This window comes from Ischnura elegans, chromosome 9, assembly GCF_921293095.1.
Source record: "Ischnura elegans chromosome 9, ioIscEleg1.1, whole genome shotgun sequence".
NCBI lineage: Eukaryota > Metazoa > Arthropoda > Insecta > Odonata > Coenagrionidae > Ischnura > Ischnura elegans.
In genome coordinates, this window is record NC_060254.1 from 25,237,330 (window position 1) to 25,254,116 (window position 16,787).

Genomic DNA, 16,787 nt, shown 5'->3' on the forward strand with positions numbered 1-16,787 from the left:
ATGTTTACCTTGGGTGAAAGCTGGGTGGTTTATTTTCTCCTTTTTAGTTACAGTAAATATTTGGATTTTAAAATTAATTTCTTAATTTATTGGTATATTTTTACCTGGTTTGGCTAATCTGGTGGTCTTGATGTCCTCGTCTGCTGAAAAATCAATTTAGTACTAATTTAATCTATAAGTATTCAATTTAAAGTATCATCCTTAATGAAGCAATTCAGATTTTGTATTAAGTTACGCCAAAAACGGTGAGCTTCTCCATCACATTGAGAAAGTGGGATCGTTGGACGTACCTTGCACACAATTTTATTCAGCAGAAGTTCTCCATGCATTGGAGCACCTCCATAGTTTAGGTATTATACACAGGTAAGAGTCATTGCCATAACTAGTTACTAATTGCTAATTCTTCCTGATTAACAATATTCCCTTTTTTGTGTTTCTTCCAATTTGTAATTTTTCGGCAGACGCTCAAATATATAAAATAGAAGTTTTGCTGTGATAAAAAACTCTTCTCAGGTTATTCACACTCATATCTTCTAAACATTATGGATATTGCATGTTTGTCAGAGCTCAACAGTAATGAAATACTGTCATAAGTTGGTGCAATCAAAATTTGTCTATCCTTGGCCATGAAAATATACCTCTGGAGTCAAACATATGGTTGCATCAATGCTACCATTCTGACCTATTTAATATGAGATCAAAATTCACTTTTAATTTTTTTTAAAGTTGAGGTTTTTGCTTCAAGTCATATGTGTTTAATGGATGGAAAAGTAGTGGACCATCAACCACAGTGAATGGATTTAGTTCTATTAAATGAAGGAAACCAACCTGTTGTCTGTACCTTGCTTTTTTGACCGGAAAATTTCTCAGTGCAAGTAAAAATCTCTGTGTATTTGTTTATTTTTTTTACCTTAACTGTTATGATTCTAGCAGGCCGACCTATTGGCCTGGGGGGTATGTGCGAAGAATGCCACGGGCCGATCTATTAGCTGGGTTTTATTACTCGTGCCTTCTATTTTTCTTATTTTTATTATTATGTTGTGCTTCATGTAACTATCGTAACTGTTTTTTTAGTATCTGTCATGCTTATCATGCCTGTTAGTTTAACAAGAGCATGAAAAATAATTAGCTTCAGAAAACAGTGGCGCAGCGGGGGGGGGGGGGGGGGTTTGGGGCCATTTTGATCTATGGAGGTTCACTATTGAGAGGTTTCAGTGATAAGCACCATTTTTTCATATCCTTAGTAAATGAAAGGCACCACTGTCCTTCAAACCATTATATTTATGCGTTTAAATAAACATGCATGAATTAGTGAACATATATGTATTTACAATTTAATGATTACAGAAAGTGAGCGCTATCGCATGATTTTTAACATGTTTCGAGAGAAAACGATGTAATATCTCTTAATTCAACAGTCACTTAAAATGATTAGGATAGTTGGATACCTTTTTTTTCTTATTTACTGTTAGGTATGCTCTCATATGGAACGAAATGGCCACAACTAATGATTAACATGAAAATTACAACATAATAAAGGTATATAACAAAAAAAAATAGGGGTGAAACATTTATCACTGAAAATGTCATTCCATGTACGAAATCGCGGCTACATTAATGGTCTTTAGTTGTCTCGGTATGATTTGCAGAGGTAGTTAGGCTGTCTCAGGGGTGTCTCCTTGGTATGATAAGTGGAGGTTTTACGATATAAAGAGGTTCACTACATAGAGGTTTGCCTATAAATTTACATATAAATCTGATGGGACCGTGGGGTGGTATGAAGTATGGAGGTTTATGATGTATAGAGGTTTTACTTTACTGGTATAATTCTTGAAGGATTTATAAAATATCCCTCAGAAAGCCATAAAACTCACTATTTATCTGTATTTTTTCTGGTGAGGGCCCCTGCACCTCCCGCTTACCCTGGTGGGTATGCCATACCCCCAGATACCCCAGTTTTAGTTGTGCCTAAAACCCCCCCTAGCCTTATTTCCTATCTGCGCCCCTATCAGAAAATGCATATTAGGCATTTTATAAATTTTTTTTAGAGCAAATCTAAAAATTTTCCAAAAAAGCTCTTGCATTTTTCAGTGTACCAGGAAAAGTAGGGTGGCACTAATAGGGTTAATGCAGTCATTAACCCTTAATCAGTGACGTGAAATACTTGTTTCACTACCAGTGACGTGCGGTCTTGGAGACCGCAATAAATCAAAAATTCATAAAATGTTGCAACGCCATTGTTATTGTTTTGTTTAATTTTTGTTTGAATGCTTAACTATTCTTAAACTTATATTAAAATTTTTACACTCCTAATACGAACCAATTTGTCATTAAAAATTGTGATTTGAAGCAGGATCAAAAAACTGATGCCCAAAACACTTGAGTTATAATTATTCTATTTATGCATCAATATGTCGCCAGATTAAAAAAAGCCTTAAATGTTAGAGTTGGAAGGCTAAGTAGTAAGTAGCTATGAAATTTATCCAGCTTATTCCTTTCTTGATGCTTTCTTATGCTAGTGACGTACGGTCTCACGGACCGCTAATCGAATTGAAATTCAAATTTACAAAATTTAATAAAAGGAACATTAATTTTTAAGAGTGGGATGTCCTTGTTATGCAAAAATATGAAGCTAGCGAGAATTATAGATACTTTGAAATATTTATTTTGAAAATATTCATATTTTTAGAAACGCAGCGGTCCCTCAGACCGCACGTTACTGGTTAAGGGTTAAAAAAAGTAATATTTTTTCAACCAGTGTAAAACAAATGGTCCATTCTTTTTTTTATTGATGTAAGTACTTAAAAAGGAACCTCCATAACCTTCAACCATCTGATTTAAATTCCCACCGGTTGCCCTTGACTTCTGTATTTGATTCAAATTTGCCAGTTAATGCCCTTGAAACGTACCTGTACAGGCACCGAGTGGAGCTTTTTCCTTGTGTCCGCACGGGCACTTAAAGCTTTTGAAAGTCTAAGAAATCTGAAAGTGAAAAAACAGAAAATACTGTGGACTCTTTTAGGTATTAGTAAATATTTTTTTATTTAATTTAAGGGATTTGAAACCAGAGAATATTCTCCTCAATGAAGATATGCATATCTTAATAACAGATTTTGGCTCAGCCAAAATTCTTTCCCCGGATGATGAAAAGGAAGTTGAAGCAGAGTGTAGTGATGATGTTGGTAAGTATTTATGTTTAAGGCCATGTAATTTATGTTTTCTGATATAGAAATTGATCACTTGATGATTCGACCATAAGGTTGGTATAGATAGGTGAAGGTGAAGCTCACCCTAGACTAAGCCACTGGTGAGTTAATATCACAGGTACAGGGTAGAGGGGTCAGTGACTTTCCCTGGGCCACGTCATACGTTGAGAATTTTATTCCATTGGTGTCTGAAGGCTTCACCCAGGATTTGAGCTCAGAACCCTTAGGTCTGTAGCCAAGTGCTCTAACCACTCAGCTACCATGCTCCCCCTTCCTAGATTTCTAGTAAGCAATGTACATAGTTAATTACACAAATGAGCATTAAAAAAAAGGATGGCTTGCTTGCTGTTGAGAAAGAATTCTTATGATTATTTTTATCAGATTCAGTAATGAATTAACTATTAATATTTATTCATGGGTACAAATAACCACTTTCAATTATTGAACAGTCTTATATTGACATCAATTATTGTTACACCAAGATCATTGAGTAGCACAATAAAAATAAGCAATTGAAAAATTGGCGTTGTAGTTTAATCCATAATAATTATAACATAAACATAAGTGAAAACAGTTTGTTTTTGCCCAACTGCTTGGTATTATTTACAAAGTAATTAGTAACTGGAGCGCTTAAAGAATTGAAAATATTAATATTCCAACAAATGGAATGGAGGGTCTCATTATTTTACATAAGCAGTGAAAGAAAGGCATATAGTTAGTTGGGTGATGTGGAACACTATATATGTAGTTTCTTACTTCACTTGGTAGAACCTTAAAACTGATTTTCTCTTATAATGCAGATGCATCAATATTAGTTCATATATTCCTAGTAGAGAAGAGACTCATAAGTTCTAATTTATAAAGATTAAATCTGTATCTTTAAAAATTGATAAATTTATATTCTTCCAGTTACATCAATATGAACTCTGTTATGTAGTGGCCAGGCACAGGAACAATATTCAAAGATCAATTAATCATTTTATCGCTTAATTTTATTCAGGTCAATACATACATTCTTTGATTATTGATTTCATTAAGCTGAATGCTTTGTTATGGATAATTAGCCCTTTGTTTGTATTGGAGGTAGTGATGGGTCGATCATGAACGATTCGATCAAAAAGATTGAATCACTAGCTGAATCAAATGACTCATGATTCATTTCGTTAAACAAGTCAATCATCAATCACTCCGACTTCCGGTTTCATATCAATCATCCCGGTTTCCGGTTTGTTTCAAAATTTGGAACGATCGATGCTTGATCTATTTTCGTCAGGGCAGAAATAGTTGTGAGAAAATTAAATACTATGTTATGAAGAACTGAATACTTGTGTAATCTTTTTCTTAAATGTTTTCCTGCAGTTATCAGTATTAATAACACCGATACACGTAAAAGGAAAATATTAAGATGACTCCTGTAGGAGAACGTTAAGAAGTATAAGTTAAAGCTGGTTACATTTTATTGTACCGTTCATAAAATTATCCTGCAGATCAGATTCATGCATAGTGTGCGGTGTATTTTGTGATATATTTTGAGATACGTAGTTAGAAATTATTTTATTAGTGTTGAGAAACTGTGGCAGTTTTGCCTTCCCAAATATTTTCATGACACTACTTCCTTCATTTTAGCAATCTAATATACTCATCTAGGAATTCACAATCAAAATAGTATATGAAATGATAATATGGATAGCAATCAGTGTTACCCATGCTCTTCGCAGATGAGGCAGTATTTATTCGATTATTCAAAGTGATTTATTACATCCATTGATTGAGTCTTTTCGATCATGATTCCTTTTGAGTCTTTTCAATCATGACTCCTTTGAGTCTTTTCGATCATAATGATTGAATCAATTGATTGAATCACTTATGTGACTCGAGTCAAAATGATTGAATCACTAAAATGATCGACTTTGCCCATCACTAATTGGAGGTATTTGTTGGTATGATTTAGCATTATTGTAATAAATTCCTATTTCTGTATTAGCAATTGGCAACAATGAAACTAAGAGAGAATTTGTGGAATTTGCATATGAAGGTAATGCTCTGTTAGAGGTTTAAGTGGGATGCATTTATATGGCCTTTAATTTTCTGTGTCCAGTTACCAGAAATGTTTTGGTTTGTGAGTGATAGCATTTATTCATTTCAGATACGGATTCATCCAATGGAGTAGATGAAGAGAACGGAGCAGCTCGCAGGGCCAGGAAGAGAAGAAATAGTTTTGTTGGTACAGCACAGTACGTTTCCCCCGAATTGCTGACGGATAAACCTGTTTCCAGATGCTCAGATCTGTGGGCACTCGGATGTCTTATTTATCAAATGGTAGCTGGGTTGCCCCCATTCCGTTCAAGGTGAGTTCAAGCTGATAATAATCCTCCCTCACATTTGAAGCTCTGATTGTTTTAAACATGGGTTTACACACCATTGTGATTGCATGCAGCCTACACTGCATTTTCTTGCTGCATGCATAGTGGTTCCCTAGATCATTCAATCATGTCTCTTTCATTCATGTATATATTTTTATATATGCATTTGTTGAAGTAGTGGCCTACATGAGTGAATAAAATTCAGGTTTTAAGTGGAGGAATTTTTCAATTGAGTTTTTCGTTTTGCGGGAGTCTGTAAAGTAGAGGTTTCACTGTATGTGTGAGCTTGCACAAAAAACCAGCCATTTTTCTCAATTATAATCGTGTCACATTATTTAATGAATGAGCAGCCATCACACTGACACGAGCTTCTGCTTTTAGTTATGAATGGAGAAAAAGATTAGAAGAATCGGTTGATGTCATGCATTCTGTGTAGTCAATGATTTACTGAAACTATTGTTTGACTAACCAATATGTGACTGTAGAGATTTCCTAGTCTTATTTAGATATGGGGCAGAGATTTGAAGGTTCAAATGAATCCATTAATTTGGAATGCAATCTATCTCTAGTTTTTTTGATAAACTGGCATGCAGGAAGTGACATGGGAGAAATATTGGAGGGATTGCTGACTCTTCTGTTCCAGTAATTCCCTATAAAATAGTGAAGTTATTACAATCAATTTCCAGCTTTTCTGTAATGATCAAGTGTATAAATTATCTTAGCAATGCAGAAGTTCTGTGCAGAGATGGAGAGAAGAGAATTGTTTCAAAAAACCTTATGCAGAATACATGATAATTTAATCTCCCACATCATGAGAACCGATAATCTTATGAACATCAATGTTGAAGGACAGGTGGAAGGAAAGTACAGCAGAGGTTGGCTGTATATGATATGCATAGAGCAGGTGATGAAGTATGTTAAGCAAAAGAATTACAATGGTGTGAAAAGATTAGTTGATGGGAGAATTGAGTGGAGAACTGCTTCAACCCAATCTTCAGACTGATGATTGTTTTTTAATTCTAACATTCAATTAGGGCATATGTGTCTTGTAATTGAACGGGTGCCGTCCACTGAGCGAAAGTCTCCATTGATGATGACGTTTCGAAAACAACCTGGTTTTTCCCGGTAGACAGCACGAGTTCAATTACAAGACATCATTCGCCAGTAAATGACGAGGAATATGTGTAATGTCTGTCAGTTTTACCTCCAGAACCCGCATATCATAGAGGATTACTGGGCACCCATAAAATCAGTGATTTTCATTTGACCCTGCATAGTGTATCATGGAAGTCATGCCCATGAAGAATTGTAATTAGCCTTTAAAGAATCCTTAGGCACATTTTATTTAATATTAAGAAATTTTTAATGAAATTAAATTAATTTTGAGTCAAATTAATGCACTCTTAGTGGGCTATTCTGTGAAAGATAGCGGTTGCGCTCTAATGACGAATATGCTGTTTGGGCACATTATTACGACCCCCCCCTCCAATTCTCCATCTCAAAATAGCTGACCCCATGCAGAATTTGGGGTATTAAAGCATCGAAAATAATGCCAGCATTTGGGTGGTGTAATTCTGATTACAATCCTCTACTGGGTTATTTTTAACGCATGGATCGTTGCAATCATTAACATGCCATCATACGTCCCCAGACCGATCCAGCACTGTGTGATTTAACGTGCTCTTTAGGCATTTAAGTATTTTTATGTGTAATTTATTTTAGCGTGTGAATTCTATAAGATTAGAGTTTTTTTCTTCTGCTTTCTTATTTACCTAATAATGCTTTTATTTTGCTTTACTGTGCCATTATTTTGCTTAGTAATGCCGAATAATCCACTACTGATCTGTCAGAATTAATGTGAAAAGTGAAAGACTGCAAGTGTAAAAAGAAAAGGGTGCTATAAAAATCAATGGTCCATGCCTTCTAGTGGCACGGAGAAATGGAAAAAAATACTATTACGTTAGATCAATTATATTAAGTATAAATTATCAAATTTAACTGATTGATTAGGGATCGAACTTTGCTATAATTTTTCCCAAAATAGTTAATAATTGAATGTGTACGCATTCGTATTTAAGCATGAATGCCACAGTGAAAAAAAATGCCGTAGTCAATGTATTTAGAGTAACCTTTCCATTGTGTACCCTCAACCCTTAATTGCCACTTTAAATACAGTGAGTCCTCGTTCTACTTCACCCCGTTTAACGTCATTTCGAAATTTTGAGACCGTCATTCATTTATCGCACCTTCGCTTCGCGATAACGTCAAGGCTTTTAAATTTCGCGCGAGAAAAAAATGCGAAGCGGCGGGCGTTGCAAGTTGTTCATTTTGTGGGCGGTAATACAGTCAGTCTAAACGAAGTGTAAAACGGTGTGTTTATTGTTAATTTCGATTACGGTTTTAGTAACATTTCTGAAAAATGAATTCTTAGGTAGGTGCGCAAGGTTTTACTTGACATAATGGTTTTCAGGAACCTAAAAAGTGATTTCAAGGAATTTTTCCGTGTAGGACTCAGAGTTTTTGTCGTCACTTTTTTCGCCGTGTTCACAATAATTTTGGTTCCTGTAACTGCGACGATGATTCAGCGATGATGATGCCCAGGCGACGCTCGCTTGGGCGACCACCATAGCGAAGCCGAAAAGCAAATGCGGGAAGATACAAAAATGGAGAAGGATATAGGTCAGTGCCGCTATTGTCGTCGATGAAGACAGGAACTCATATTTATGCCATAGCTTGGCATTCCGATCGTAAAAAATGCCCCAGATATGATAAGCTAAATTTTTTTCGCGTAGGAATTGTGAGGTCTAGGAGCCGATATTCACTTTTTACATTGTTTCTTATGGGATATTATGTTTCGATTAACGTCATTTCGTTTATCGTCACATTTTTCAGGAACGGTAAATGACGTTAAACGAGGACTCTCTGTATTTTTATTTGTAATTTATTTTAGCGTGTGAATTCTATAAGATTAGAGTTTTTTTCTTCTGCTATCTTATTTATCTAATAATGCTTTTATTTTGCTTTACTGTGCCATTATTTTGCTTAGTAATGCCGAATAATCCAATACTGATCTGTCAGAATTAATGTGAAAATTGAAAGACTGCAAGTGTAAAAAGAAAAGGGTGCTATAAAAATCAATGGTCCATGCCTTCTAGTGGCACGGAGAAATGGAAAAAAATACTATTACGTTAGATCAATTATATTGAGTATAAATTATCAAATTTAACAGATTGATTAGGGATCAAACTTCGCTATAATTTTTCCCATAAATAGTTAATAATTGAATGTGTACGCATTCGTATTTAAGCATGAATGCCACGGTGAAAAAAAATGCCATAGTCAATGTATTTAGAGTAACCTTTCCATTGTGTACCCTCAACCCTTAATTGCCACTTTAAATACATCTTTATGCTCAATAAGTTTGATCATAAATACTCGAGTTTGATTCTCGTCGCTTGCAATGTGCGAAACTGTTTTCGATCATCAATTTGCATCTTGCTCTTGGATCAGGAGGTAATGTCATAAAATCTCAAATTGGCTTTCGCTGCCCACTTTGTAACAATGGAAGAATTAAAAGAAATAAATTTTAGTTATTATTATACTAATACTTACATATTTTTTAATAACTTTCTGAATTACTTGGCTTGTATCATTTGCGATACTACCGTATGATAATTTTCATACCCACGACAGAATTCACCTAGGCTATATATTACGCCCTCAAAATCAGTGTATTATAACTAGAGGCACAAATTTTTTGCGAAACGATTTTTTCGTGGAATGGCGTGAAATATCAAGATTATTTGGGATAACGCAAAATATATTATCCTGAGCGAAGATAATGCGATTTTTAAAGAATTTTTACTGGCTATTTTGCAAAAATGTTGCGTATGTAGCAAAATCTCTACCTATGGAACATTTTTTCATCGTAAAATCCTCATCGCCGGCCAAAATTCAAGCATGTAACAGAGGGAAACATCTATGTATCCACTACAAATAATGATATTATCAGGTTCTCAAAGCATCTGCCATTAATGGCAGCTCTATCTTCACAAGTGGTTCTTGAGGGTCATGCTGCTGTTAAAAGTGCACTCACAAAAGCACTCTCTTATGGATCTGAATTTGACCTCATGTCAGAATTACTCAACTTAAAAAAAGATCATGCTGAGTTTATACATGCAAGTGTCAAATCACTGTCGGTACCAGTGTCTAATGTGGACATGAACGTGGATTTTCAGCATATAGAAATATTGTAAGTGACCGTAGAACAACTTTGACACCAGAAAATGTTGAACTAATGTTATCTTTGACAGTTGGATATTAATTGTACTGCAAAATATTCAATTGAATAATTATATAGTATATTTTTGTGTCATCATCACTGGTCAACAATCCTAGGATTGGTTTGATGCAGCTCTCCACTCTATTCTCCTATCATCTAATCTTTTCACACCTACGTATTTCTTCTCTTTCACATCTCTCTTTACTTGTTTAAGTGTATGTACCTCAAATATTGTAACCCTATGTCTACGTTATACCTATGTAACCCTTTCTGTATGTTATAGACGAAATCATGCATATAAATTCCAACAGTAAAATAAATATATTTTTATTAACTGTTGTAAATAAATTAAAATGAAAATAAATTTTCTCCAGAACAGCCGTCAATATAGTAATGCAAGGTATCACCAAATGGCGGCTGAGAAATCTTGGATGAATCAATATTTTTTATACACCAAAATTTAGGGCCATATCCCATTTTTTATCCCGAAATGGGTGATTTTTAATGACGAAATTTGAGTTTTATTCACCCCGAATTCTTGCCTCTAATTATAACATGGTGAAATTTGCAGAATCGAAATCGATGAATTTGAAAAAGGGAAATAGCGGCCGCACAAAAATGCGCCCACAAGGTTCAGAATAGTCCTGTTAGTTGCCACCGACACAGGGATGTTGACTTACAAAAAATATTGGGGGGGGCCAAACCAGTGATCTTGCCCCAGGAAATTTTATAAGTAGTGAGTTATAAGTTTTTTTAAGCATTTTAGAAGAGTCATATGATCAACTTTAGATCCCCGATAACTCAAATCTCGATATCTGGGCACTCCGGGAAAAATCGACAAGCCTGACACATTTTTTCCTCACACCCATGGAGTCGGCGCCACTGCACTGACATGACAATAAGCATGGAGGCAGATACTCTTTGTTATTTATGTTTTGCGTTATTTTGGTTTTAAGATCTCGTCATTAGGGCTCCATATTGTTGTGGACATTTCAGATTTTATTCAATAAATAAATTTTCTTAGAGTTAAAAAGATTTATCACTTAAATTTTCAGGAGTGAATACCAAATATTCCAAAAAATCTTAAAGCTGGAATACGAGTATCCTGATGGATTTTCTCCTGTGGCCAAGGATTTAGTGGAGAAATTGTTGGTATGTATTTTTTAAGCTATAATTTTCGTAGTCCTTGCCAACTATCCTAAATAAATTCATTTAGTGGATATACCATGAAATGTCTGTACAATAATAAACAAGTATTTGATTTTAAGAAAAATGATTTCCTGTTTGAAAAGTTAAATGCTTCTTTCACATAGCCTAGTAAAATTATGAAATTGATTGAGCTGGGGAATATAATTTTGAATTTTTTTCCTTGTCATCAGCTGTTCTCCAGAATTGGTACCCCTTGTTGTGGCAAGAGAAGCTTTATTTATTTAAGCTTCTTTGACTGAATACAGTAAGCATGTTGACAATAAAAATAAATTTGAAGTAGTGGTATCAACCACTATAATTCATATTTGACTTGATAAGAAGCTTGTTTTTTGTGTTTTTGAATGGTACTCTCAGTTGGAACATATTTATAACCTCCAAAAACATAGTCCAGTGCTGTTTAATTTGAAGTAATAGTGTCATTTTTTCTATCATTAACCGTTAATTATTTGAATTTATCATTAGCCTTACTCTTCCAGGAATCTTTTTCAATTTTAAGTTCTGAAAGGATGTATTTATATATGTGCTTATTAAGATTTATTTGATGAATAAATTTAGATTTAACCATGATATTATTTCAATACACTAATTTCATTTTTTATGCATTGTTTTAGGTCATAGATTCAAAGCAGAGGTTAGGTTCTAAAGATGATCTAACTGGTGAGCATGGTGGTTACCATTCAATAAGGAGTCATCCGTTTTACGAGGGAACAAATTTTGACACTCTTCACTGTAGCAGTCCGCCCAAGATGTATCCATTTCTTCCAAAAACATCAGAACATGGGGAAATGCGGAGTGACTATAGTGTGAGTATCTCCATTAAGTCTTCTTCTTTTGTGAAGTGACTACAGTAGACTCTCGTTATTACGAACAACCTTACTATGAAGTCCTCGTTATTATGAAGCAAATCATTGGTCCCGATGAAACGGCCTATCAAATCTATAGAAGAAGAAACTTTATTTCGAAATTTTCATTATAACAAAATTACAAATCTCAGTCCCGAGTCCGCGGGCTACAAAAAGAACTTTATTACGAAGTTCCACGAATAAGGAACGGCATTTAGGTGAATATACACTACGTTACGTTGTAACCATTGCGCAACGTTTAAGTTCTCCTCGTGCACTGTGCGCAAGAACATCAATTATGGTTCTTTTTTCAGTAGTAGATCAATGCACGCAACATCATATGATAAGCTTCATGCTTGTGGAGTCATGGTGACCCACTCATTACCGCTTGTAAATTGAACATAAAGTAAGTCTTCTTCGTACGAAGATACTATTTACGAAGTTTCAGAGGTACGAAAATGGGAAAAGTGCCCAAAATTTCAAATTTGGCATCTTTCGAGTTGGTCAATGTGAAGCGGTGTGTCGTTAAGGAACTCGCACTTTGAGCATAATCTGAACAAAGTATCACTTAATCTGAGATGAAGTCAGGAACTGTTCAACGTTTCCCCCGTTCTTCCTTCCTTCCCGTGGACAGCGATTTTTTTCGGCTCTGGCTGCGTCGCACGCCCAGCTAGATCGGTTCATCACAAAAGTGGGTTCACACACAATTGTAATGCAGTGTTGCATTCCGCAGGATAACCGCACTTCTTAATGCCTTGCATAGCTTTATGAACTAAAGATTCCTAAAATAAACGTTGGAGATCAGGTTGGTGTGGTGGCTAGAGTGTTGGCTTCCCACCCGACAAGCTCGGGTTCAAATCCCGGCGGTGACAGAGAATTTTCATAGACTACCCGATTCCTGCATAAATGCTGTGTATAGGACATAGCGAGCGCAACACTTCGTCCTCTTACTGGGACATTAAGCGGTGGTCCCCTTGGTGCCTTTCGTTAAGAGCAGGCTGATGCCGACGTTGGGTTTCTCTCCACTCTTCCTTAACTACCCCATCCCTCATAGCGCAAATGAACTCAGCTGTTGGTCGCCTCCTCCAATACTATACCATACCCAAAATAAACGTTCATACGAACTTCCTTATTCCAGTTTTTGAGTCCCGTGAACTTCGTAATGATGAGAGTGTACTGTATGATTATTTCTTATGGTATGCATTGATGCATTTCTGAGCACCACAATATTATAGCACTGCATCATAGTTATTACATGGATGTTGTGTAAGTTGGAATTACGAAAATGACTATATGATTTATAAATTGCTTGAAGTGAGCGCATTAAACAATGGTAACTAAAAAATGCTGAGCACTCATGCAAGACTTACATTTATTGCAATGGGTTGAAATTCCCCTGGACCAGGAATCTAACCATTGACGTTTGGGTTTTATGGGTCACTGAGCAGACCATTACTCTGTCTATTTTCCTTGATTTCAATGGCAACATTTACCAAGGTGGTAGGCGTTAGGCCCTTGCAGTCTATCAAGGAATGTTACACCCAAGGTAATATGTGCTTCCTAGAAGTCGCGACCCTGGTGAAACTCATTCCAGTGGCTAAGGTCTACTTGGCTGTAAATGTGCGTATTATAATCCTGCTGCGTTAACGGCAATGAAATTCACGATAATAATGGGGAATGCCTAATTCCCCTGGTGTAGGAATTTTAACACAGATTTTTGACTTTTCAAGCCATTGTGCAGACCTCTACACTATTCAGGTTTATGAATTCTGGAGGTGATTTTTGCAAGGTTCAACATGCTATATATCTGGTAAAATATAACAAACGCATGCAAGATGGCTGCATAAAATGATGAATGACAACATGTGTTATTGTGGAAAATTAAAAAATGCCTCTTCACTGCCATCTGTTGCCCACATTGCGTGAGGAAGGCAAGTAAAATTTGTCAACTAGGAATATACAGGGGTGCAAATTGCATGAAGTTGATGGACTGCCTGACTTGCAATTCATTTTATGTATTATGAAATTTAATTGTTACTTTCTAATCAAATCTGATCCATCATATATATGTCAGAAATGTCTTATGAACCCACAGGGCCACCCTCAACAACTATACTATTGCCTCACCAGTGAATTGCATATAAAATGGAATTAGTGTATGTTAATACCAAATAAGTTAATTAAAATTTTAGCTTAAAATTGCTACGTATGTATACCATAATCGGTTTATGTGTCTGAGAACATCTCCAAAAAGCTTTATGAATAGTAAATATTATTTTACTTAAATGCACTGAAACCTGTTATTCTTTTTTGGTTCTCAACCCATATTAGGTGGTCAGTTATGCAACCTATAAGCCTCTAGAATATTTACCCTTATCTATACCCCAAACAACACCTGTTTTAGTCCCCTTGAAATTTAACTTATCATTTGTTTTTATTGCCTATAATAGATTCTGGTGATTCATGTAATTGGCACCACTTATGTGGCATGTTGATATAATTAATGCAATACACTTTTGGCTTAAGATATCTGATGTATGTGACATTTTCTAGCTTACGGAGTGTGTCACCCTTTTGCCATGTGGAAATCCCTACAAATTCTGCATTAAAAGTTCACTGTGTATTTCCTTTCTTAAAAAAATCCAGCATATCTACATATTATTATGCCTTTGTAATGTATCAGAAATCACTTAATAATATGAAGCTTAAAAACTTCAATTCCCACTATTTAGTTTCCCACAAAGGGATTGATGTACCCCTTTTCAATAGTTGAAGTGCTCTCGAACTGTGAAGATTAGGGAAATTATATTGACTCCTCATTTGTTAAATATCTCATGGGATGTTTACATTGATAATGCAGGTTCCTGACAACCTTGAGCCTGGGCTGGATGACCGTCAGCTGACAAGGCTTTTAGGTTTAGACCTTCAGGATGCAACACCTGTGGCAACTGTACCTGTAGCTACATCCCCACCCCCTGTGACCCCAGTGAAGAAGAAGAGTACTGCTGGTATCGTCAGTGGGAGAACGGGAATCGGTGAATTGTTGTGGGGACTTCCAAAAGAAACCGTTGAGGACGTTGAGGCGAGACGTCGAAGAAAGATGGAGGCACAGTTGTGTGAGGCCAAATGGCATCCTTTTGTGGAAGGAAAACTAATCGTCAAGCAAGGCTTGCTGGACAAGAGGAAGGTAATCATTAATTATTTTTTTAATATGTTAACTAAAAGGAGACATTTTGGTATATTAGCAATTTAGTGCATACCGATAGGTTATGTTTTATTAAGTCTCTTATGACTCTAAAAAATTGTCTAAAAAATTGAATGAAAAACATGTCGTGTGAATCCGAAATAACATCACTTATGTCACCGATGTACACGAATGAAGGCATTCACTTATGAGTCTTATATGTCTTATCTTTCATCAGTTGAAGAAAGAGTTAAAAAGAATTATTGTTTCATATCACTTTAAAGTTTAATATCTGCTGATGAGGAAAGGAACGAAACTTTATTTCTCTTAGATTCTCAGCATATCATTTTTGTTTAAAAATATTGTTAAATTGAGGGCTAGTAAATAGTAATTCAGAGATAAGTAACGAAAGCCTTACATAGTGTTATTTTTGCAAAAAGTTGTGTTCATTATCACCAGCATATTGAAAAAAAGCGTCAATTTTAATTCAAATGAAAACCATGCCGCTGTGCTTCATTGGTAATGAGTACCTTTTGGTTCCTGTTAAAGGCTTTTTTATAGCTTTCCTTATATCTTTCAGGGTCTCTTTGCAAGAAGAAGAATGTTCATGCTGACTTTAGGCCCTCACTTATTTTATGTCGATCCAGTGGCTATGGTGTTAAAAGGGGAAATACCATGGTCTCAGGAACTTAAGGTGGAGCCCAAAAATTTTAAAATATTCTTCGTTCACACAGTAAGTATATAGCAAGTTTAATTACTAGTGCTCTTTAATGTGTGATCTAGTATTTTTGTTATGTCAGTGATTTTTACCTAGAATTCAATGGATCATTATGTAGCTATGTGTATGATAATAATTCTAACCTATCAAGTGAGGTGTAATTGAAGGCTGGTTACATGGGAGATGTGCAGATTACTATGTTAAACATTTCTGAATAGTATTGTATAAAGATGAGTCGGTTCTTAAATTTTTTTGTTCCCTGAACCGGTTCAGTTCTCCCCAATCGGGTCTCGATTCTCGGTGCCAAGGATGAACTCTTATTATCTGAATTGATGGCAAATTTAAATGAACAACAGTGAGAAGTGAATGCAAATAATTTCGCTAAAGATGTAAATTAGCAGGAAAGCTCTGTAAAAAACTTAAGATCGTCTCCATAATTTTATTTGCCTAGTAAAAAAGTTTAAATACCACGTTGTTAAAGAATGCATGATCGGCCAATATGTCACATTACATCAGGCAGCCCGTGGTTCTCTCTCCAGGTTTTGATTTCAAAAATGAAATGTTCACTGAAAACAGTACAGTTCTTATAACCTCAATAATAAACTGCTCAGCATACCAGGACAGCGACACCGTTGTAACATAATGTAAACAAGCCACCATGTTGTTTGTAAATAATTTAAAACTAAGAATGGTAGTGAGGGACGCGGAGAGAAGGAGGAGGGGAGTCGTGTATGGAGAGAAGGAAGGGATAGACGTGTTATAAAAGATTGGGAGAAAAATTAAAGTAGTGGCGTATTGAGAGACCGGAGGAAGAAATACGGCAGAATTCAAGATCGGCAGAAAGAAGAAAAGACGCATAGAAAAAGCAGGCGTCTACGAGAGAGAAAGAGACCGGAGGAAAGGGATACGGCAGAACTCAAGATCCCCACTGGTGCAGTTTATGGCAGTGGTTCAGTGAGTGGTAGTACGGATAGTACAAATGG

General features: G+C 35.7%; 1 protein-coding gene across 2 annotated transcripts in view; it reads left to right on the top strand.

Annotated features, from left to right (window-relative positions):
• LOC124166111 (3-phosphoinositide-dependent protein kinase 1) overlaps positions 1-16,787 on the top strand; it is a 34,300-nt gene that overhangs the window by 11,413 nt on the left and 6,100 nt on the right. For both annotated transcript variants that reach the window (XM_046543758.1, XM_046543760.1), the window contains exons 5-11: positions 219-363; positions 3,055-3,182; positions 5,353-5,554; positions 10,907-11,003; positions 11,672-11,863; positions 14,763-15,089; positions 15,667-15,819. In XM_046543758.1, the coding sequence (XP_046399714.1) occupies positions 219-363; positions 3,055-3,182; positions 5,353-5,554; positions 10,907-11,003; positions 11,672-11,863; positions 14,763-15,089; positions 15,667-15,819 (1,244 nt within the window). The remainder of the gene's footprint in view (positions 1-218; positions 364-3,054; positions 3,183-5,352; positions 5,555-10,906; positions 11,004-11,671; positions 11,864-14,762; positions 15,090-15,666; positions 15,820-16,787) is intronic.